This window comes from Rhineura floridana, chromosome 3 (genome assembly GCF_030035675.1).
Source record: "Rhineura floridana isolate rRhiFlo1 chromosome 3, rRhiFlo1.hap2, whole genome shotgun sequence".
NCBI lineage: Eukaryota > Metazoa > Chordata > Lepidosauria > Squamata > Rhineuridae > Rhineura > Rhineura floridana.
The window spans coordinates 143,237,584-143,261,234 of NC_084482.1; the positions used below are offsets into that span (position 1 = coordinate 143,237,584).

General features: G+C 39.4%; 1 protein-coding gene and 1 pseudogene across 2 annotated transcripts in view; both read right to left on the reverse strand.

The window, feature by feature from the left end:
- FAM120A (family with sequence similarity 120 member A) overlaps window positions 1-23,651 on the reverse strand; it is an 85,152-nt gene that overhangs the window by 39,170 nt on the left and 22,331 nt on the right. For both annotated transcript variants that reach the window (XM_061618180.1, XM_061618179.1), the window contains exons 2-8: window positions 22,722-22,968; window positions 22,072-22,154; window positions 8,139-8,267; window positions 7,719-7,815; window positions 4,895-4,992; window positions 4,489-4,772; window positions 2,264-2,351 (exon numbers count right to left, since the gene is read on the reverse strand). In XM_061618180.1, coding sequence (XP_061474164.1) covers window positions 2,264-2,351; window positions 4,489-4,772; window positions 4,895-4,992; window positions 7,719-7,815; window positions 8,139-8,267; window positions 22,072-22,154; window positions 22,722-22,968 — 1,026 coding nt within the window. The remainder of the gene's footprint in view (window positions 1-2,263; window positions 2,352-4,488; window positions 4,773-4,894; window positions 4,993-7,718; window positions 7,816-8,138; window positions 8,268-22,071; window positions 22,155-22,721; window positions 22,969-23,651) is intronic.
- On the reverse strand, window positions 12,961-13,079 carry LOC133382513 (5S ribosomal RNA; annotated as a pseudogene).

The following is a 23,651-nucleotide window of genomic DNA, read 5'->3' on the forward strand; positions in this document are numbered from 1 at the left end:
TCTGGAACTTTCCAGCCTGTTCTGTCAAGTATATGATGGAATGGATGAAGTATACCTATGTATATACTATGAAGTATATGATGGAATGGACTTAGCAGTCATGGAATAAGAGGAGAGGTCCTCTTGTGGATAAGGAATTGGTTAAGAAGCAGAAAGCAGAGAGTAGGAATAAACGGACACTTCTCCCAATGGAGGGCTGTAGAAAGTGGAGTCCCTCAAGGATCGGTATTGGGACCTGTACTTTTCAACTTGTTCATTAATGACCTAGAATTAGGAGTGAGCAGTGAAGTGGCCAAGTTTGCTGACGACACTAAATTGTTCAGGGTTGTTAAAACAAAAAGGGATTGCGAAGAGCTCCAAAAAGACCTCTCCAAACTGAGTGAATGGGCAGAAAAATGGCAAATGCAGTTCAACATAAACAAGTGTAAAATTATGCATATTGGAGCAAAAAATCTGAATTTCACATATACGCTCATGGGGTCTGAACTGGTGGTGACCGACCAGGAGAGAGACCTCGGGGTTGTAGTGGACAGCACGATGAAAATGTCGACCCAGTGTGCGGCAGCTGTGAAAAAGGCAAATTCCATGCTAGCAATAATTAGGAAAGGTATTGAAAATAAAACAGCCGATATCATAATGCCGTTGTATAAATCTATGGTGCGGCCGCATTTGGAATACTGTGTACAGTTCTGGTCACCTCATCTCAAAAAGGATATTACAGAGTTGGAAAAGGTTCAGAAGAGGGCAACCAGAATGATCAAGGGGATGGAGCGACTCCCTTATGAGGAAAGGTTGCAGCATTTGGGGCTTTTTAGTTTAGAGAAAAGGCGGGTCAGAGGAGACATGATAGAAGTGTATAAAATTATGCATGGCATTGAGAAAGTGGATAGAGAAAAGTTCTTCTCCCTCTCTCATAATACTAGAACTCGTGGACATTCAAAGAAGCTGAATGTTGGAAGATTCAGGACAGACAAAAGGAAGTACTTCTTTACTCAGCGCATAGTTAAACTATGGAATTTGCTCCCACAAGATGCAGTAATGGCCACCAGCTTGGACGGCTTTAAAAGAAGATTAGACCAATTCATGGAGGACAGGGCTATCAATGGCTACTAGCCATGATGGCTGTGCTGTGCCACCCTAGTCAGAGGCAGCATGCTTCTGAAAACCAGTTGCCGGAAGCCTCAGGAGGGGAGAGTGTTCTTGCACTCGGGTCCTGCTTGCGGGCTTCCCCCAGGCACCTGGTTGGCCACTGTGAGAACAGGATGCTGGACTAGATGGGCCACTGGCCTGATCAAGCAGGCTCTTCTTATGTTCTTATGTTCTTAAGAAATTGGTTCATGTAATTAAGAATATTGTAGGCTGCAAGTAATATTTGCTAGTAAGAATGTGAGATTGTGTCCCAAGTTCTATATTTTTACATTTGCACCCATTCTATAATCAGTATGATCCATCACCAACAAGAGAGGTTTTGCTGAAACTGATTTTCACTTTATACAACACTCCTTTGACATTGCAACTGCTACTACAGGGGAAGCCAACATGGTGACCTCCAGATGCTGATGGCCTCAAACTCCCATCAGCCCCAACCAGAATGGTCAGCGGTTACAAATAATGGAATCTGTAGTTCAACAACATCTGACAGGCACCACGTTGGCTGTACATCTCATATTTCCCAAGAACTCCTAGACGCTTAAGAATTACTGATAAGCATTCCAATTTACTCTTATTATGCATGCACACAAAGAAAAGTGTAGCACTTGGGTAAAAGGAATAATTTAACCCTACTGTATATTTTGCACAATGCAATCTATAAAAGCTTATTGAGAATTAATTCTAACAGAGTCCAATGGGGTTTACTTCCAAGAAAGTATGCACACAACAGCAACCTTAATGTAACTCAACTCTACTGGCAATTATTTATACAATATAGTCAATAATAACAACAATAATTATAATCATCTTTAACAACACATGCATTTTTCTAAGCATTGTACAGATACTAAAAAGGGAAGACAAAAAGAAAAAAGAATAAGGAAGAGGAAAACAATTCATTGGCTGATGAATGGGGCCAGGTTGTTCCTTTTTGCGAGGATGATCTTCCTGGGAAACGAGGTGCAGGCTTCCACTGGCTGTCAATCTCCTGGCTGGCTGCAGAGGCCAGAGTGTGCCTCCCTTGAGTTCAGAGGCCCAGGGCAACTGGCAGTTGGGACAGAGGGCATTCAAAGTCTCATTAACAAAGACTACGCACAAAGAAGAACTCTACCTTGGTTTGGTCTCCTGGATCCCCACACGCTTGATTTTCTGACTGGGTTCCTGTTTTTTCCCAGCTCAATTTGTTCCCACCAACATGACTGAAGAAAGAACAGCACACAATTTTTATTGTCAGGGTTATATAATTCAATAATGCTGTAAAACCAGATCAACATAAACACAAACCCCTTTTTTATATTTGCACTGAGACTGTTTCCAGGCTCAGTTCAAAGTGCTGGTTTTGACTTTGTGCGCACCTTCATGCCTTGGGTCAAGAGTATCTGTGGGGTCATGTTTCACCACGTGCACCTGCCCACGTGTCAGGATTTTCAACAGGGGCCCATTCCTAACTTCCCTTGCCTACCTGATATCGGCTGCAGCTCTCTGGCCATGGAATACTCTCTCTACGGAGACTCATCTGATGCTTAACGATGATGTCATTTTAGTGCTATGCAAAGAGGTGTTTTATTTTCCTAGGCTTTTAAACTCTGTTTTCATTCAGCTGTTTTATGCTGCTTTTTAAAGAACTGCTGCTTTTAGTATGTTTTAATTATATCATTTTATGATTTTACTTTGGATTTTTGTAAGCAGCGGAAGGATGGGATAAAAATGGCTACAAATAAATATTTGTACAGGTTATTGTTAGGGGTCATACTTGCACCCCAAAGTTATGTAAATTTGACTGGTGAACAGCCACTAGTCTGATGGCCTATGGCAAATAAGAATTGTCTCCAGGTGACCTGGCAGAGAAGTTTAATAAAGGAGCCTCCCTCCCTCTTTTAGGCAACAAATGGCTAACATATGTGTGTGGGCGTAGCAGTAAAAATTAGGCTAGCAAACTCTGTGGAACTTATTTGCAAGACTGATGTAAACTAATTTCTGAAACAAGTCTTCACACTCCTTAGCTAACAAGGGGTGGGGGAAGCCAACTAACATGGCCTCTTTTCCCTGCTATTCCACAATTCAATCATGTCAAAGGATTTAACATTTAAGCATTCTCAGACACAAGTTGTTTCCTCCCTACTCAAGTAATAAAGCTTGCTATAACAAAATTTTAATAATCCCTATATGCTGACAAATGCAAGGTTAGTTTTCTTATTTTTTATTTATTTATTTGGCAAACATTTCCATACTGCCAACATTAAGAAAAAATATGGCAGTGAACAGCATAAAATCAACAGTAGCATTACATTAATAAAACAAATACAAAATACATCACAAATGAGTAGAACAGATTAATACATCAAACTAGCTGATTACCCCTTAGGGAAAGGCTAGGTGGAGAGATGAGTTTTAAGCAGGTGCCTAAATGCCAATACCGTAGGTGCCTGCCTGATGGTCAGGGGAAGAACATTCCCAAGGGCAGGTGCCACCATACGAAAAGAATAACTATTTAAGACACAAACATGCATTATTAATGCATTCGTTTAAAACAAGTCCACAGCTTGCTTCATTTTCTGAATTATGTTGACAACATCTATGTCAAAAACAGTAACTTTTTACTATTACCGCAGAGACAGATACAAACAAGAGATTATTCTGAAATACAAGCATTTTTGGAATATTATGTAACGTAATAAACTAGATGAAAAGTTTATGCAAAAGCATGTAAGAGGCATTTTAAGCTGGTTGCATATAGGTGATGCATTTAGGTCTTTTCTTCATCCCTTTACTAAAAAGGGGTGGAGAAATTGACTGCCTAAACTGGGAATAGGTTACAATAACACCTTTCTGTTAATTTGGCTACTAGCAACATGAGAGAATCCATGCATGTTTTCACTTAATAACTGCAAAGGAAACACTGTCGCCTCCAAATAATCAGAATGGTGCAAAGACCTGTTTTGCCTTAAGATCAGAATGAATGTTCCTACCAGTAGGCTGGTAGTGCACAAAATCAAATCAAATCAAATGGCTGTGCTGTGCCACCCTAGTCAGAGGCAGCATGCTTCTGAAAACCAGTTGCCGGAAGCCTCAGGAGGGGAGAGTGTTCTTGCACTTGGGTCCTGCTTGCAGGCTTCCCCCAGGCACCTGGTTGGCCACTGTGAGAACAGGATGCTGGACTAGATGGGCCACTGGCCTGATCCAGCAGGCTCTTCTTATGTTCTTATGTTCACCATAAGCATGAACTAAACATAGAAATGGCAGTAGGTGCATGGACATTTCTCTGTGACATTAAATTCAAAGAAATTACCTGCAACTTCCTTTTCCAGTCCTGCTAGAAACATGTGTTGTACTTACTTCAAAGTACCCCCATTGCCTTCATCATTGTCTGAAGAAGATGATGTAGAAGAGGTAGGAAAATATGTTGAATCCACATGATTGGGGCTCCCACTCTGAGCTGGATTTATTGGAGAAGATCGTTCATATAATGGTGTATGTTTTCCTTCATGAGGAATGTTGCTATAGTTGTTCTGCTCAGAAAGACTTTTTCCACGTGTGTCCAAGGTGATGGCTGGTTCCGAAAGGCTATAGGGATATGGACCCTGACCTTGGGCATTACCTTGACTAGACATATGCTGGGCCTAAAGAAACAGTATAATATAAATTAAGACTACTTGTTTGCATCCAATATACAAAAACACATTTCTAACAAACAACAGAAGAATAGGGGTGGAGAGAAAGAGAAAAGACAGAGTATACTTGCCACATGTTTTGCTTGTAGAGGGGTCTGTGGAATGTTAAGCATCTGAGGAGAGACATACGGTGGCACGATACCCGGCATTCCAAATTGATTTGGTCTGGCTGTTATTGGAAAAATCAAAATGATTTTTAAAATACTTATTATTTATAAAAACTTGCCTTGTACATAGTTTGGTCACCTAAGAACAAATGCCTGATGTCAGCCTTTCGTTGTTTTAAAGCTTTGACCTCATTTCCTATAGTAGAGTTTATTTGTTCTCGTTCTATTTCAACATTCAGTGCCTCTGCCAGTTTTGTTTCATTTCTGCCTCTCTCAGGAGACGCATTCTTCACTTCCTTCTTGTCTGCCTGTTTGTTTTTTTCTTTCCAATATCTCTCCCTGCTGTTTATGTTACAATCGCTCCCACCATTTTAGTATCCATTGTTTACTTTCTCTTTCTCAGTAGAACAGAAAGTGTAGCAGTCAGATTCTGCTTCCAGTTCTGAAGTGGTTTTCATCTCAATTCAGATGAAACACACGAACAGAAGAAGAAACATGAAGTCTTGGAAGTTTAGGCTCACTTTAATCAGGACACTATCTTAGCAATTAAGAAGTCTTTGTGACTGGTAACATTATTCTGTTGGTCAAAAATCAAGACTTAAAATGAAAAAGAAGAGTCAAGCACATGAAAAAGGATGTATTATATGATAGAAAACTAAGTTTAAACACTACTTTAAAGCCATTAATATATCCGCTTCTGATTAGCCCTATGAATACTAATTAGGAATTATCCAGAAGAGAGAGAGATTTCTCCTATAGTATGTTGCTCATCAACTTGGCAAATAGAGAAGTAAAACTATATCAAATCTGTACCCAATGACAAGGTAGCTTATTTCAGAATAAGCAAACTATTGTGTAACTATCATGGAGTAAAAAGGCAAGCCTCTCAGTATTTACTGTCCTGTCTGATCAAGTGCCAATTACTGTGATTTCTACTGCAAACTGAGGTGAGGTGGCATCACTTCAGAACAGACAAAACCCACAGTGGGATCTGACATTTACCCAGATGGTGTTTTGCCCCAGTTTCAAGATTTTCTATTTTAAAAACTATTTTGCTTATGCAACAAATGTTACCTTTATTAAAAGTTCTAGTTTTAGATTTCCATATGGTTACATGTGTAGACTAAAACAGTTAGTTGTGACAAATGACCATAGTGCTCTTCTACCTTTGTTTACTAGGGGTGTACGCTGGATTTGGACAAATTCCGAAGCAAAGCAGGAGGTGAAACAGGATCTGCATGAAACGGCACAGGTCAAAGCGGGGACCCTGGAAGCATTTCATGGCGCTTTGCCAATGCAGGCATTAAAAAAAAAAAAAGCTCAAGGCATGTGTCTGCTGAATGCGAAAGTAATGTCTCTAAGCTTGCCATAACACCAGGGTGGGATGGTCAGGGAAGGGAGAGCAAACACCAGAGTTGGGAGAGGATGGAAGGAGAGTTCCATAGTGACTGACAGGTCAAGCTTGTAATCAGAGGGAATGATTTTACCCAGAAAGAAAGTCTTTTTTGTTTCTTCCCACCTCAAAACCCATGTGAAAAGCTGACCATCTGAAAAGCCCCTGGATCTACTTGTCTGCAATTTGACAGGCTTTATTCTCTCTGGAGGGGGTCATGTATATGCAAATCTTACCACTTTGGTCAAAAGGAAAACAAGTTTATAGTCATTTTTTAAATTTCCCCACAGCAAATCGGGAGAGCATATTTGAACAAACCTCAAGCTGAATCAGGCAGCCTATGAAATGTCTCAGATTGAAGTGGACTGTTTTCTGAAGTGCTAAATCAGGGTCAAAACTGAATATTGTGGTTGGTGCACACCACCAATGTTTACACAAATAATTATAATCCAGTGTAACATTTATCCACTGTAATTGTATGCTCTTTGGCACCTTAGTTTTGAAACTAAGTTTCCTGTGTGACATTGTTCATAGGAACGTTTACATCTGGAGACACATCAGCCAGCGTCTAATACGCTCATGTTGTCTCACACACATGCAAGCAAACACATTTCAAAACAGGATGTCATCCTGGACAAGGAAACAAAGCAGTATCTTCACACAGGAATCCCCCTGGTTGCAAATTCAACCAGTTGCATTCCCTCATATTTAGACCCCCTAAGAAGCAAGCAAAACAGCATCAAAATTATTCCAAATCTGCATCAAGTATCCTCATGTACATAACAAATGGGAGAAGAGGTTAGAGCAGCCTTTCCCAACCAGTGTGCCTCCAGATGTTGTTGGACCACAATTCCCATATTTCCTGGCCATTGGCAATGCTGGCTGAGGCTGATGGAAGTTGTGGTCCAACATCTGGAGGCACACTGGTTGGGAAAGGCTGGGTTAGAGGCATGAAACCACATATAAAAGGACCAAAGGAGACAATGGCCATGTTTGGATGTACCACTGATCCTTAATGTGGTTAGGCATATTATTTAGTCCATGCAAGCTGAGAATGCACTAACTTTACTGCTTCATTGCCCCATGGAGGGAAACAAACCATGGACTGGCTTAACCAGTGCTTATGTTTCTTTCTCTCAAACAAACTATGATAGAAAAGCCGAAGTTCTCTGCCAGGAATGAGTGGAACACTTAGGGAAGACCCACAAATATCTTGTAGGTACCACGTACCACTTAATGATCCAGGATATCAAAATGAACTTTGATTGATTTAATAGGATACATGCTGTACAATTTCTCTATCATTTCCCCTTTCTTCCCCCAGTGCAGGTCATCACCCATCTTTAACCAAAGCCCCAGTATCATACTCAAGTCTAACTTAGTTTCAGCACTTACCTAGGTAGTGTGGTGGATAAAATGGCATGGGCTTATTAGTTGCTGAATAATATGCAACTGCTCTCTTAAATCGTTTAACCTTGTCATCCGTTCTAGACTAAAAGAAATATTAAAATCTCATTAAAAATTAGACACACACACACACAAAACTATATTCCTAACGTTGCCATATGGCTGTACCCAGTATTATTCAAATTTACAGAACTCCACAAAGAACAAACTCAAGTTACTAATATCCTTTTGTGAAAGAAAATATATCCTTGGACATCACAATTATCTGAAAAAAAGGAGATGCACAGATATGTATGTGCACACACATGCACAATATACACAAATACACACACACGTATCAGTGGATTTGTTAGGACCACAACAAACTTTAAAACAAGCCTACATCCACGAATGTTGTACCTTTCTTACCTGTGAATGCTGAAAGACATCTTTAGCTATGGCATCCAAGTCAGAGGTGTCCTGAATATTGCGGACATAGTCAGCAACAGCTTTGATCACTACATCACAGGGTGGTAAAACTAACTGGTGTGCTCGTACCTAGAAACACAAACACACGTTAAAATGCCACAGCAGCTTCCTAATTGAGCTCAATTTTGCAGCTATTAAGTAGTCTGGATTAATTTCCACTGTAAAATATGTTAACAAGCAATTTTATTCACACAAGCAGTATTTAACAGCTTGTGCCCTCAAGATGTTGTTAAGACTCCAATCCCATGAGGCCCAGCTAGCATGGCCAATGGTCAGGGATGATGGGAGCTGTAGTCCAAAACGTCTGAAGGGCAGGCACCATGTTGGCTGTCCCAGTCTAAAAGCACAAAGCTTATGAGAGTTCCCTGACATCTGCATATAACTGCATGGAAGTCCATGCATGCAAAAGGTTATCGTTTCAATTTTATCTCTTTTAGAAGGATCAGATAAAAGGTGCCTGAGAGCTTAAGAGATGGTGCCAGTTGGAGCAGACCAGGCATGACTAGCCTTTGGACTTCCAGCCCTCCATGCTGCAGGACTACAACTCCCATTATCCCTGATTATTGCCTATGCCGGCTTGGGCTGACAGGAACTAGAGTCCAACAACATCTGAAGGACCACAGGTTAGCTCCCCCTGGGATAGACCATGTTGGACTAGATGGACCACTGGTCAACTGTGCACGAGAGAGCTTCATATGTTTATTTCTCATAGGTGAGCTTTTACATTTTTACCCAATACTTAATAACAATACAAAATAAAATCCCCAAGTTGTGTTTATGATAAAATTTTGGGAGTATGGGAAGTGGGGGAGAAAGCAGCAGATCAGTACAACTTCTGAACTTTGTGTACTTTCAGAATTTTAACCTGAAGCCTCACAAAAACAGTGGCCAAAATTTTGTATGCAAAAAAGTCTCCGAACATAAAACTGTTTGGAAATGCTGAACTCAATATCCTACACAACAGTGTTGCGTCAAGAGATTAGATGAACTAAACAAAAACTGGTTTTAATGCATCAATAATTCCAATGTCTACAGCATGATATTTGGGTGAGGGTGGGGAGGAATATGTGTGAAACCTGAGAACAAAATATTACCTGAAAAGCAACAGTAGACCCCATTTACAGAGCTGGGTGGCCAAGGCAACCGGTATTCTCTCTCAAGAAAGGAATTCTCTGTAGAAAATGGCCTACTGTAAAACTGAATTTTAAACAGCTTAACATGGCTGGAAAAACTGTTCAACTGCAACAATATGAAGCCAATATCCTATAGAAAAGGCTATTTGCTGTTAATAATTACTGATGCCAACATTTTCACCATTGATGAACATCTGAAAATTGCCTCATATAGAAGACGGAGCTTCAAAACCACTTACACAAGGTTTTCTATATAAAACTAAGTAAAGGCTGGAGCAAGGTATGTGCCTGCCATTTACTTACTGTGCATCATCCAAACTTGAACCCTGTGTTTAAGCAATTATTGACATTTCCTATGCTGAAGGCTGCCATGTAACATGATTCATACAATTTAAAGATACAGCAACTTTCTGCTTTAATATCTGTACAGTAGGGCCCCGCTTCTCGGCGTTCTGTTAATACAGCGCCAGAGGGGCGATCAGCTGGAGCGGGGTCTGGAGCTCTCCACGCTCCAGCTGATCTCGCCGGAGGCAGGGAAGATCAGCTGCAGAGCACTACAGCTGACCTCCTCCTCTTCTGGCGCGATCAGACTCCCGCGCTCGAGCTGATTGCGCCGGAGGAGGGGAAGATCAGCTGTACAGCTGATCTTCTCCTCCTCTGGCGCGATCAGCGGGTTAGGTTCCAGACCCCCGTGCTACAGCTGATCTGCTTTTCGGCGGTTTTTGCTTTTTGGCGGGGGTCTGGAACCTAACCTGCCATATGAGTGGGGCCCTGCTGTATTAGAAGAGATGGCATAGCTTAGTGGTTCCCAAACATTTTTCCCCATGGACCACTTGAATATTGCTGAGGGTGTTAGCAGACCACTGTCTCCCTGTTGTAGCAATTTTAACGTGCTGTTCTAGATGCTGCATGATGTTTAATTGTATTTTTACAGACATGCTACAGACAACCTGAATGAAGCTCACAGACCACTAGTCATTTGCAGACCACAGTTTGAGAGCCTCGAGCAAGAGAATGAGCTGGGAAGTCACCTCAGCCAAGAAAATCAGTGGATGTCCAAGTCCTTAGGCATAAGAACATAAGAAGAGCCTGCTGGATCAGGCCAGTGGCCCATCTAGTCCAGCATCCTGTTCTCACAGTGGCCAACCAGGTGCCTGGGGGAAGCCCGCAAGTAGGACCCGAGTGCAAGAACACTCTTCCCTCCTGAGGCTTCCGGCAACTGGTTTTCAGAAGCATGCTGCCTCTGACTAGGGTGGCACAGCACAGCCATCATGGCTAGTAGCCATTGATAGCCCTGTCCTCCATGAATTTGTCTAATCTTCTTTTAAAGCCGTCCAAGCTGGTGGCCATTACTGCATCTTGTGGGAGCAAATTCCATAGTTTAACTATGCGCTGAGTAAAGAAGTACTTCCTTTTGTCTGTCCTGAATCTTCCAACATTCAGCTTCTTTGAATGTCCACGAGTTCTAGTATTATGAGAGAGGGAGAAGAACTTTTCTCTATCCACTTTCTCAATGCCATGCATAATTTTATACACTTCTATCATGTCTCCTCTGACCCGCCTTTTCTCTAAACTAAAAAGCCCCAAATGCTGCAACCTTTCCTCGTAAGGGAGTCGCTCCAATAGGCAAGCAACTATTTCAGCAAGTGTCACAGATTAACCCACCAGTGGGTGACCTTCCAGATGTTGTTAGACTCTGCCTCTGGTCAGATCCAGCCAGCATGGCCAATGATCAGGGATGATGGTAGCTATAGTTTTATTTATTTATAGATAAATTTCTATACACTATTTTATTTAAAAATACAGCAAAACCAAAGGCCAACTATTGCCAAATGACAATTCATTGCATAAGCCAGGTGGAACAGAAAGGTTTTCAACAGGCATTTAAAGGTTAAAACACAAGGTGCCTACTGAATCTCTGTTGGCAGAGCATTCCAGAGACCTAGGCCGATGACACTTGATTTCATGGCCAATTTCATGGAGCCTCATCAACTCCAGGGACAACCAAAGCTGCTCCTGCAGACGATCTCAGTGATCAAGCTGGGATATAAGGTTTCAGGTAGTTCAACAACATCTGAGGGCCACAGGTTCCACATCTGTGCTCTATACACCCTACCTTTCCAAGTGCCTAGGAACAGCCTTTGCCTCACTTTTGTAAGGGTGGGAGCCACTGATATCATCTGTTTCTAGAAACTCCTGGTGGACTGAGAAGACAACCCCAAGACTAGTGGTTCTCTGCTGCCAGTACTCATTGCCACCACCAGGGAAGAGGTAGGAGCCACACAATACTAATTTTTATTTCGCTGACAGCTTCCGTTATATCAGATCTATTGCTGTGTACAGTATCATCTGCTGATAAATACGATTTTATTACATGAACACTGATAACCATTACAGTTGAAAAGCAATATACAAATATTACTTTAAAATAAATAAATTTTGTCAAAGGGCTCACTGTCCTTGCCTTGATGGCCCCTAACCAATCCTGGGCTTCCCATCTCAGCAGAATTCCTATCTCTTCCCAGTCCTCGCACATCTCACAGGCCATACCCTATGAGCAAAAGCCAGGATGGTACAGCAGCGACTGGCCTGCCCTTGTGTAAATCCTCCTACCCACCTCCTTTCCAGAGCAAATGTTTAAATACAAAACCTGGCATTAAAGAGAAAACTAATTAAAAATATAGACAAGAATGACTTCTTGTATATTTAATAAAATCAATAAAATATTTAGAAAAAGAAATTTAAACCCCAAACATCATGTAACCATGCAGGCAGTTGGAAAAACAAAAACAAAATAGACAGAGTGCCTAAATCATGCCTGTGCAAGAGACAATCCACAATCAGCCCAGAACCAGTACATGAATCCCCGAGAACCAGCATTTGCCTCACAATGAACAAGCCCACATTTGCACCATATTTAATGAATGGTTCTACACACACCCAAAGAGTTCCTGCTGCTCTGCCTTCCAGCAGCTTTCTACCCTCATTGTTAATTTCAAAAGGTGGTGGTGGCAGCGGGGGAGAGAAGGCTCTTACTGAGCTTGGGAACAATTGAAAGGCTAGAAGGAAGGTGGAAAATCTTGGGAGTCAACTTCCTTTTGTGGTAGGAAGGATTATGCTCACTGGACCTTACCTCAGGGGTTGAAAATGGCTTCCATCCAGTAGGAATCTTAACCGTACAGGGGAAAGAACGAATAGCAGTGGGGGCATAAAAAAGTAGAGCTTACCCATGGCAAGGCAAGGGGGAAGAGACAGAGGAAAAAACTGCATTGTTGTAAAAAGCTATTGGGAAAAGAGAGATGAGGAATATAGTATACTTTGCACATACTATGCTAGCAAGGGAGATGGGGTGATGTTAAATTTCTAAGAAGGGTACAGGGCCTGTGTGAGAGCAATGCCATCTCCCCTGTAAATCCTGTTCCTTAATTCTGTGAAGAGACAGGCCAGTTGCTCAGTAGTAAGAGAAAGCTGCTTTGCCCATGCTCAGATGCACTTTTAAATATTCCTTGTTGTTGTTATATGCCTTCAAGTCAATTATGACTTAAGGCAACCCTATGAATCTTTTGGATGCATTCATAGGGTTTTATGGTAAGAGGTATTCAGAGGTGGTTTACCATTGCCTTCCTCTAAGCCTATGGCACCGAGTATTCCCAGACGGTCTCCCATCCAAAAACTAACCAGGCCTGACCCTGCTTAGCTTCCAAGATCAGATGAGATTGGGCGTGTTCAGGGTAGTATGGCTATTTAAATATTCCTACTTGCTACTAACTGGCTACAAAGCCTAGCTACTATCTGTACACTTCTGGATCCCATCATATAGAGGCCCACTCACAGAACTATTTTACCACACTTGCATTGTCACCCAGGGTGCCTACTGGGAGGAAGGGTGGGATATAAATTTGATAAATAATAATAATAATAATTAAGAAAAGTACCTGCTTGCAACCTCTTGTATGAATTTACCCTTCAAAAACATAGAAGAAAAACTATTTCTTGTAAGTCTACTAAAGAATTCATATTGGTGCAAGAACATTTTTCAAAGTTTAATTACAGAATAATATTTTTAAGCAATCTTCAGGTTGTCATAATTTTAAGCAGGATTAGTGTAAAATATTGACAGAGCAGGATGAAAAAATTAAAATTATTTTTTTGAAAACTGTTTTTAATATAGTAATTATGCTTTGGCATCAAGCTTTACTTTTTAAATATGTTAACTATCAGGTTGTTTTCTCCTATTTTATCAAAGCTTTTTTTTTTTAAAAAAGTTTTGTTTTAATATGTTTAAGGATGTTTTGCTTTCATATATTTTAAAGTCTGTTTCTATTATTTTTACAGTGTTTTTAGTGCTTTTGTTTGCCGCCCTGACCTCCTCCTGGAAGGAAGGGTGGGATATAAATCTAATAAATAAAAATAAAATAATAAACTAAGCAAGTGCAAATGAGAGAAATCAACTGAGATATTACACCTCATCTCAGATTAGAAAGAACGGAACATACTAAGCTCTAATTTCATTTTGTACTAGAAAATAAACTAAATTTAATAAAATGCCACTTAAAAATGCTCACTGCTTTAGAGGCCCCTTCTGATTTTAATTTTAATTAGATGGTTATATTTCTGCCCATAACTGCAGTTATCTAATACACGTTATAGCTTTGTTTTTAAGCCCCCCCCAAAGTGACTAGCCTGCAAGAATTTATGTTCGCCTGTTTTTTACTTATAATGGAAGGACCCCTCTTATGAATAAAAAGCAGGCTGCTAAAAATATTTGCAGGCTACATGTGCAGCAGGCTGGTGAAGGAGAAATAGAGCACTTTATCTCTCCTTTGCCAATCCACTCACTTGGCTGGAGGGAATTCCTAGCTACCAATGGTGACCAGGTGAGTAGTTAATACAAGACTGCAAGGTCATCACTAACATCAGAGGCATTGTATGATGAAACTCTTAATACTTCATATTAGTGAAATATTAAAGGCTGCATAACCAATTCTGAATACACATTTCTGAGGGAAATGAAAATCAGAATTCATGATTATAGTTCCTATAGTCACAACAAACAGGTGCCTTAACAAGAGCAGTTTACAGCATGGCAGTCAGGTTCAAGAGACACTTAAATGGATACTGAAGTATTTTTAAAGAAATCTAATTGGGTAGCACTATAATTATGGAGGAGGAAGTGACATCACACCTGGAAAATGGAAGTTTGAAAGGAGAATTCTGCAATCCTGGAGAAGATTATATTTTTTACCCAGAAACTGGAACCGAGAAGTCCACAAAAGAAAGTAGCAGCAGCAGCAGATTAAGTGGCTGAAAAAGACAGGCAGTGAATAGAGTTTTATTCTGTAACTACTAGAAGAAAAACCTCAAACACTTCTGCTAGCACAATCAGAATGCCATAAAGGACAGAAAAGACAAAACAGCTGAAGAAAGACCATGTTAAGCAGAAGTATCTAAAAAGTTAATGGAGTATGTTTATAAAAGGAAATAGATTCCTACAAACGGAAAAATGAATTTGCACTAATGTATGAGATTAAGTAGATGTTTGTAAAATGTAGTTAAGTTTCAATAAGATTACTGAGAACATAACCAAAATGAATAATTATGAAATGGCAATGGAGGGAGAGAAAAAGTAAATTGCAACTTAATGAGGTCATGACAAGCAAAGCTCATTGCATACCCCAAAAGCCCAGCATCGGACAACTTGGAGCAATTCCTCAAAGGATGACTGGACTTTTCATAAGGCTAAAGGAAATTTAATCCTACTGTCCATGCCAAAAATCCACACTACATTTCAAAAGCACTTTTTTATCATTTCCAAAAGAAATTAGTATGTAAAAAAAACCCTAGGAAAATACTTCACATAGATTGGTAAAACTGAAAAGCTGTTTCACTGTACAGAAGAGAGCCAAACAAGCAATACAAACCCTTTCTTAAAATTAGATGTTACCTCCTTATATTTACAACAAAAAATGCCCTGGCACCAAAAAAATACTCATTAACAAAAAAGCCTTAAAGATGCGTTGTCTACTGAATAGTCACTTCTACAGTGATTAGTGAACAAATGTATTTTAACTATGAACAGAAAGAGATGGTGACATTCACTATACAATTCCCTGCAGGGTGTTTTTTTGGGGGTGTATGTGTTGACAGAGCCTTTTATGCTAACTCCAAACTCACCTATCATACATTGCCTAGTAGTTGAATCTTCCTATCACATTGCATTTTCTTTACCCCACCTTTTTCCTATATCAATTACAGCAAAATCAGACTATCAGAGAACTCATCTAGGTTAACCATTTTAGTGGATTTTACTATTTCAGACAGCAAGAGGTGGACCATGTGTTTTGCATGTTCCTTCATATAAAAAAATCCCTGTACATACAGAACTAACATTGCCAAAAGGGTTCTAGGCTAGCCTTTTCTCCTGTCATACTATTTATGCACCTTGAGTTTTTTCAATACATGGCCAGGGAAATACAGGAGAGAACTTTCTACCTGCAGTCTGAAATTGTGAAGTCCAGCAACAAATGCTTATGTCAATGTTCCTGATAATTTACATTTGCTCCTGAATTACAAATCCACTGGAGAGGCAATGTGCAAATGAGAGCTCTGCACATCTCTAAGAGCCATTTCTAGGTGTGACAACATTATGATAGGGAAAACATTGCTATGACAATTTGCACATGCATGTATTTTACCACACTGTGCATGTAGCAATATATAAAGACAGAGAGAGTGCACCTATATAAGCAAGGCACTATATATAACAAGTTACAGGTCCTACTCTCAAGGTTACAGTTCAAATAAGATAAGGGTCATCAGTCTTTTTAGGCCAGTGAGCATATTTGGAATTTTCAGAAAGTGATGTGAGTGACAGTCACATAATTGCTGCGTGGGGGTATTGCCTAACAGAAAATGGCTGTTGTGGAGGTATGGCCTAATACAAAATGGATGCCACATCTAAAAGAGCAGAAAAAGAGAAATGGGACTACAAAATGGTATAAAAAGCCCCCCAACAATGGAAAAAACACCTACATCAGCCACCATGTTTGCTCACAGACACCTTTTCACATCTCCTTTGTTCAGAACAGAAGGAAGTGAGAGTGAGTGTCCAATTAAATGTGGACATGTTTAAGGGGTGTAATGTCTGTAGAAGAAGCCAAGTCAGTGCAAACAGGAACTCAGCAGGAATGCAAACTCAAACATTCTAGATTTTTGAGTGGAAATTTATGGAGACATTTCACAAGCACCACCATGGCTACTGGTAGGCACACTGGCACCACACTGGCAACCTCTGAAGAAATATGTAATTGTTGGGAATTGTAAAAAGGGAGAGATCAGTTAAAGAATGATACACATGAAGAGCCATGAATCAGGGATTTTAAAAAAGTAAATAATGGAAGAAGCTGGACATACACCAAAATGGTAGCGTTCCAATGAATCAATGAGCACAGTGGGGAAATCAATAATGTAGCTTTGGGTTTACAGAAGACAATGATATCAGAGGAGTGAAAACAGCAGCAAGCCAGGAACATACAAAGCAAACAAGTGGAATAAAAAATAAAGGTGAAAATTATTTTATTTATTTATTTATTATTTCAGTTATATCCCGCCCTTCCTCCCAGCAGGAGCCCAGGGCAGCAAAATTAAATTGAATATAAGAAGAGAGAGCCAATGTACACAACAGAAGAGAGGAGAAGTAACATCATCATGACAAGGGCAGATTAGCTGAGCTAAAGAAAGAGAATACATGCTTGTGCCACTTTCACATGATAATCTACATACAGGTTGCCCAATACTTCCTACACAGTACTTTCTATATAAGAATTGAGGGATACAGGTCAAATACTAAGTTACTTACTATCAAGCAACAGTATAAGCTACTGAAATCTGTCCAATAGGAACCAACTTGTCTCTTGTGAATCCGATCCAACTGTAGACCCTCTCATATTATATGAAGTTATGAAGAGGAGAGTAGAATCAAGTATGCCCTAACCTCCATGTATTCATAATAAGGTATGCAAGACGATGGGGAAGATGCTGCATTCATTCCATCCAGAAATGGTTTTGATTTGCAAAACACATCTAGATTTTAGAGTAGCGGTAGGAAGAACAGGCCCACAAATGACCAATTCCTGATAGACCACCAAGTGCCAGAATTGTAAAGTATGCCAAATCAGGTAGACAGTGCTTCTTTTGCTCTTAAGCAACAGTGCATACTTGAGAACACTTAACATTGATTAGTTATGCCTAAACTGTTAAAAAATTCATTCTTGCTTTATAAATTTCACATTGGTTAACCATAAGGATGCGGGGGGAGGGGAGGGAAAAGAGAGAAAACGAAACAAGACTGAATTCAGCCCATTGTTGCCTCTGAAAATTGGCAGAGAAAAAACACTAAAAATTGGTTCTCTTATGAACTGGGACATATCTTCTTATAGTTTCAGATTTTAAAAAAACCAAAGTATTAAAAATGACTCAAAATTTAGAATAACTAAGCAGAGAGAGGGTCACAGGAGAATTTAATTTCCTTTGGCCTACTTATTGGCTGACACGAATAAAATAGTAATAGAAACATTTGCTAGATTTCTCTTGTCTGGTGCAAAGAGGTTTTTGATAATTTATTTTTATCTTGGTTTGCTCCTTTCCTTAAGCTAGTATAAGCATCATACATTTTAACTTGGTGTATGTTAGAAATTGCATGATTTTGAAGTTTTAATTTGCTTTTAAGGGGTATGCTGTGATCATAAGATATGTATTTTATAGAATTTATATTTCCTAATAAGCCAACCGAGTATACATTTTACATGGGCACTGATACCCAATAATAATACTACAAATCAAGACAATATTTGTATGTGGCTAATATTATGGCAACATGATGGATACAACAGTCCATCTATTTTTTGTTCTTTATTTTATTGCTTTATTTTTTTTACTGTTTAATGTGTACACTACCTTTAGACAGATAATGAGCAGTATATAAATATAAATAAATAAAAAGTAAATACATACGCCTATCAAATATTGTGATACATGCAAAAACTGTTTGATTTGTAAGAACCATGGGAATCACAATGTAACATACAGGGACTGTGCTTGCAAGCTGGAAAATAGGAAAAATAGGTTTTTCCAAAAAATTTATTACTAGTAACAATGGTTAATGACTTTTTTTTAAAAAAAAAAAGGCAGAAGGATGGGGAATGAAAACAGGTAGCCATTTTTTATTTTTATTCAGACGAAGATAAATACGTTATGCAAGGGAAACAATAAGCTCTAAAACAGGAGAAACAGGAATGGAGCTGGAGAGCACAAAGGTACAATAATGTACTCTGAGATGCAATGACTGCATTCCAGTATCATAGCAAAGGAAAGTTAATGGTTTATAGGATGAACACACAGATGGTTCCCACTTTGCTTCTCTCCTAGTAGGAACAACAAAACACAATCCCTGGCTTTGTGTTACATACACATTGGGATTGTGGCTTGTTTCACTCTAATGAACTGTGATTTGAAGCTAACGTTTGCTCTTGGCTTCACAAGGCTCTCCCGTTCAGATGCAACTCTAAGCCAGGGATCATGATTTGCTGTTCCTGTTAGAGAAGGAGCAAAGTGGAGCAATCTTCACATTCAAACCATTAACTATGGTTTATTGTGATGTGCAAACGCTGCCAGAGTTTTGCTGTCAACTTGAAACTTAGGCAAATGGAATTTTTTTTTGATCCCAAGAGGACTATGACTATATTAGCATGATAAAGATACAAACAAGTAAAATTCTTGAATGAATTATAAGTGATGCTACTTTACCAGAAGGAATGGGACAGATCAGTAGTTTCTGCAAGATAATATAAGAGCCTTGTTTTGAATTGCGTATCTGGTTTGGGTTACCTATTCAAGAAGAATTAATTCAAACCACTACATATAAAAAAGTGTGCTAGCTCCAGTGATAAGAATGAAAAGTTGATAAAAAGCTGAAGTAGTTAGGCCAGTTAAGCCTGCTGAAAAGGGGAAAAAGAGCAAGTGAGCATACAACTCTAATTTTACAAGTATCAGAAGATACTTCTAGAAATAACTACTTGGTTAAGGATGACTGTGGATACAGGAATCAATGGCTGTAAAATTTATATTGGAAATCAAAGGTTCCACAGCTATCAGGTTTATAAATTCTGCCTGTCTTTCTAAAATGAAGGAACAAAGCACAGTGAAATCCATGCGTGATTATTTTTAATCAGGTGCCTCATTTGTGAAACAACGGGACACACGTAGAGAATGGATGATAATGTGCTTGGATGAGCTAGACCCCAAAATATTACAAACATTTATTTGTGCTATTTTTCCCTATTACTGGCTATCTGCAAAAAAAAAAGGTAATAACTAGGTACCTTGGAGGTATAAATAATTTAAAACTATGGCCTGAATAAAAGTCAAGAAATAGATTTTTAAAAAACTTTTTTAGCAATGCAACAATTATGGGTTGGAACTAGAATTGTAATTAGCAGTTTCACTTGCACTGGGGGGGGGGAGGAAAGGGAAAGAGATTTTCACCAATTCCTCCTTGGCCTTGTAGCTCCCTGAAAAATCTTCACAGCTTGGTTGAGGAACCTTCTGGAGCACTATGAGAAACAGCACATGGGCCCCAATTTTATAAAACTGTTACGTCAAAAGGTGCCTAAGGGACAAACTAAATATATCATGGGCAACCATGTTTGTTTACGCACATCTAAAACTTGGGGAGGGGTCTGCTTTTATGGTATCAGAGCTCATTTCAGAAGAAAAGTGCCCCCCCTAACACATGCACCCCTTTTGCTGCAAATACGACTCCTTCCCCATTATATATGTGAGTATGCCAGGCATGTGTAACGTACAGAGCTTCCTCTATTAGATCTAGTTGAGTCTGAAGAAAAGAGCCTCCTCTGATCAGGTTTGCTAACAGGACTTGGACTTCTTTTGACCATCTTTGTTCAGAGTAGCTTAACTTCCCACTTTGAGACATTTGGATTGTTTTCCTTGCCTGCCCAGGCAAACAGAAAAAGGAGTAAGTACAAGAGGCCAGTGCAGGCTGGGGGAAACCTATTTGCCCATTAAAATATGTAACAGGACAGTTACTTAAGGAAGATTTGCTCCACCACACATATCATCCCCATTTCATATGGCTGTGAGACATTTCCAATTAGTTATTTATTTTAGTATTTTCTTACATTTATATTCCGCCTTTCTTTCACCAAGGAACTTAAGGTGTCATACATGAGTTAGGTTCCCAGATGGACCTCCCATCCAGGACCCAGACCTACTTAGCTTCAGCAAAGTGATGGCCTCACATGCCTTCAGACCATACCCTGGTATGTGAATTGACACCTGAATCATTATTGTGAGATTAGGATTGCTATTCACCTTCTGATCATTAACATGAATTGAACTGCTTTCCCCACCCCCAATAGATAACTACACTACTCATATTGGATATAAAGTGCAAGCAAGACCGGCAGCCAGCATGCAGATTTGTAGCCTACATGTGATGATTCTAGATGTCATGGCTTGCAATGCTGCAGGTTTAAACAGTCCAAGGTGCTTTTATTCCGCCCAAGATTTTTTTTAAATGTGCATGACCAGCCTTGAATCTTAGGGTATAAAACAAACTTACTTGGAAGCAAGTTGTAATTTCATCAGAAGAATTTATTTGTGAGTAAACATGGTTACGACTGCATTGTTACTGGGTCTGCTGCCTTCTTCTCCAAACCTATCTAAAGATGATTCTTGACACAGATACTTTCCTACAGGACTCTTGCTCATTCAACAAACATAAAAGTATTATACATTTGCAACAAATAGTTAGAAAACTTTAAGTTATACTGTTAAATCTGTCTAAGGTTCCTGCCATACTTTTTACAATGATGGTAACTTCAACACCAGAACTCTATTCTGTATGGTATGTATACAGGTGTCTAGGTGAAAAAGTGAAAAACACAAATGTAACAAAAGATGCCTATCTCGTTTAAACCATCATCTGAGTTTACTTATAACTTAACATTTGGTTTCTGATAACTTAAAAGGTCATCTGAATTTTTAAATCTAATTTACTTTGGATAACCTAAAAATTAGTTCTTCTACCAAAGAAAAAAGTATAATAGTTCTAAAAGGGTCTTTAAACTACCAGATCTCATTTTCAGCATACATTTTCAGGTATGCATGACCAACCAAGTCCAACAGATCCTCCCAGATAATCAGAAGCCTAAGACTACCACTGTTTCAGATGCCTAAATGTCATAAGCTATACACAGCTGGCAGAAGCAGCCCTCTCAGTCATCAACACCCAAGCTTTGTTACAAGTTTCTTACACCACACTTGCAACTTTTTTATTAAGCTGGTGAACATATCAAGCATAGCTGAATACATATTTTTCTCAAAGCTATCAGAAAGGAAAAAAGGAAAAGGAAAAAGAGAAAATATTGTCACACCTGCAGTCACATCACTGATGCAAGCGCATTTAGTATGAAAAAATGAGAACTAAACCTAGAAAAACAGTGTACGTTACCGTATGCATGAAAAAGGGTAAAGAACTTGCAGTGAAGCAAGTTCTCAGAGTAGTCCTCTTTAAGTCTTTGGTGATACTTTAGAGTAAGCAGACTGCAGACCAATCTCTTAATTTCTCAGGAAAACATCCAACAATATTAAAAGTTGCCCAAATTATGACTTATTTCTATACTAGGTTGTTTGTTTAAATGCCAGAAATCATATTAAAGTACCTTAAGAGAGGCTAGTGGATGTTCTGGACCAAGTAAACTCCAATGAAATGAAGCCAAATCTTCATCAGGTAGAATGTGATTACCTGGAATATACAATATGCAATACTTTTAAAGTATATACTGTATGTAACTTGTTTTCAATAAATGGTAGTCTCATTTACTTTTTTTAAAATCAAGGCAGTACTTGAAATTAGTGAAGTCTGACAGAGTTGGAAAAATAATAATCCTAAATTCAAATTTCACTTGCTGATAATGCAATTAGAGTGACTGAATATGGTAATAAGCATTTATAAGGTAACTAATCTACATTTTTCCTGTATCACTTCTAATTCAGAAACATGTTTATCCAAAACCAAGTCCTGTATCGGTGGGGCTTATTTCCAAGTAATCACATTTAGGATTGCAGCCTTACTTCAGGTACCTCTTCGACTAAAAGAACCTACTTCCATGTAAATGTGTTTGGGATAAAGGGTACAGGATTTTAATTCATTGTTGTAACTGATGACACCCCCCAAAAAGGGGGGGACTTAAAAACAGAAACCAAGAGGATGAAGAGATGATAAACTAGCATGCACAGAAATACATGGTCCTTTCATTAACACATTTTTAAAATCAGTTTAATGTGGGCTTCCACGTGTCATTCCACCTACCTAAAAGAGCAGCAAAAATAGGAAACCGATTTGGATTCAGGTCCAGTTGCTTGGCAACTTCATGCATCAGGTATTGGCTTGTTGTGAGGCTTTTTCCATTACGGCTCAGTTTTAGGGCATGGGCACTAAAATAGTAAGGGATGTTGCACAATGCGTAATCTGAATCATATGCAACCAAGCCATGGAAACCTTTTTCTCGGCAAAAAGCAATTACTTCTTGATGGTGGTCTTCAATGCTCTGTGCAACCTATGTTAAAAAAAATGAAAGGGAAGGAAGAACAAAAGACGCATTAAAGTTAAAGCAAACTGTACAAACATTTTGAAATGTGTATTAACAGTTCATGTTTAAAAACTTCTCACACATTACAAACGTGCAGCTCTAGCTTGTTGTATACTATGATATGTGTTGTTGATACCACATAGTGATCAACACCATCCTCAACCAAACTTTAATGCTGTTCTGAATCACCGTCCACCCTTCACCTAAACACTATAATCAGGGCCAGTGGAGATCCCACATTCAAAACAAGCATGCTGTCCCAGTCCAAGCATTGCCTTCTAACTGAGGGGAGGGGAAGCAACCTGACAGCCACTCCCAATTTCACTATATGCAGAGGAGAATAACAGAACAGGCCAAACTCCCTATTCTGCTCCCCCCCACCCTCAAACATCTAAATCTACATAAAAGACACGCAAGACCACCACCACACCCGCCAAGACCTTTCAGAAACATACTTGTCCCCTTCAGACAAAGTATTTACAAGACAACAGGTAATCCATTTAAGTGGTTTCAAACTCAAGATGGGCTTGTCAGGTTCCATCTTGGCCTTCTGATGGTAGATCAACAGAAGGGCTCATCCTGTGGTGTGGCATATCAGTCAGCCCCTCTCCTTCTGGAGGTAAGAGCATGGAACTTGGACTCAAGGAGGG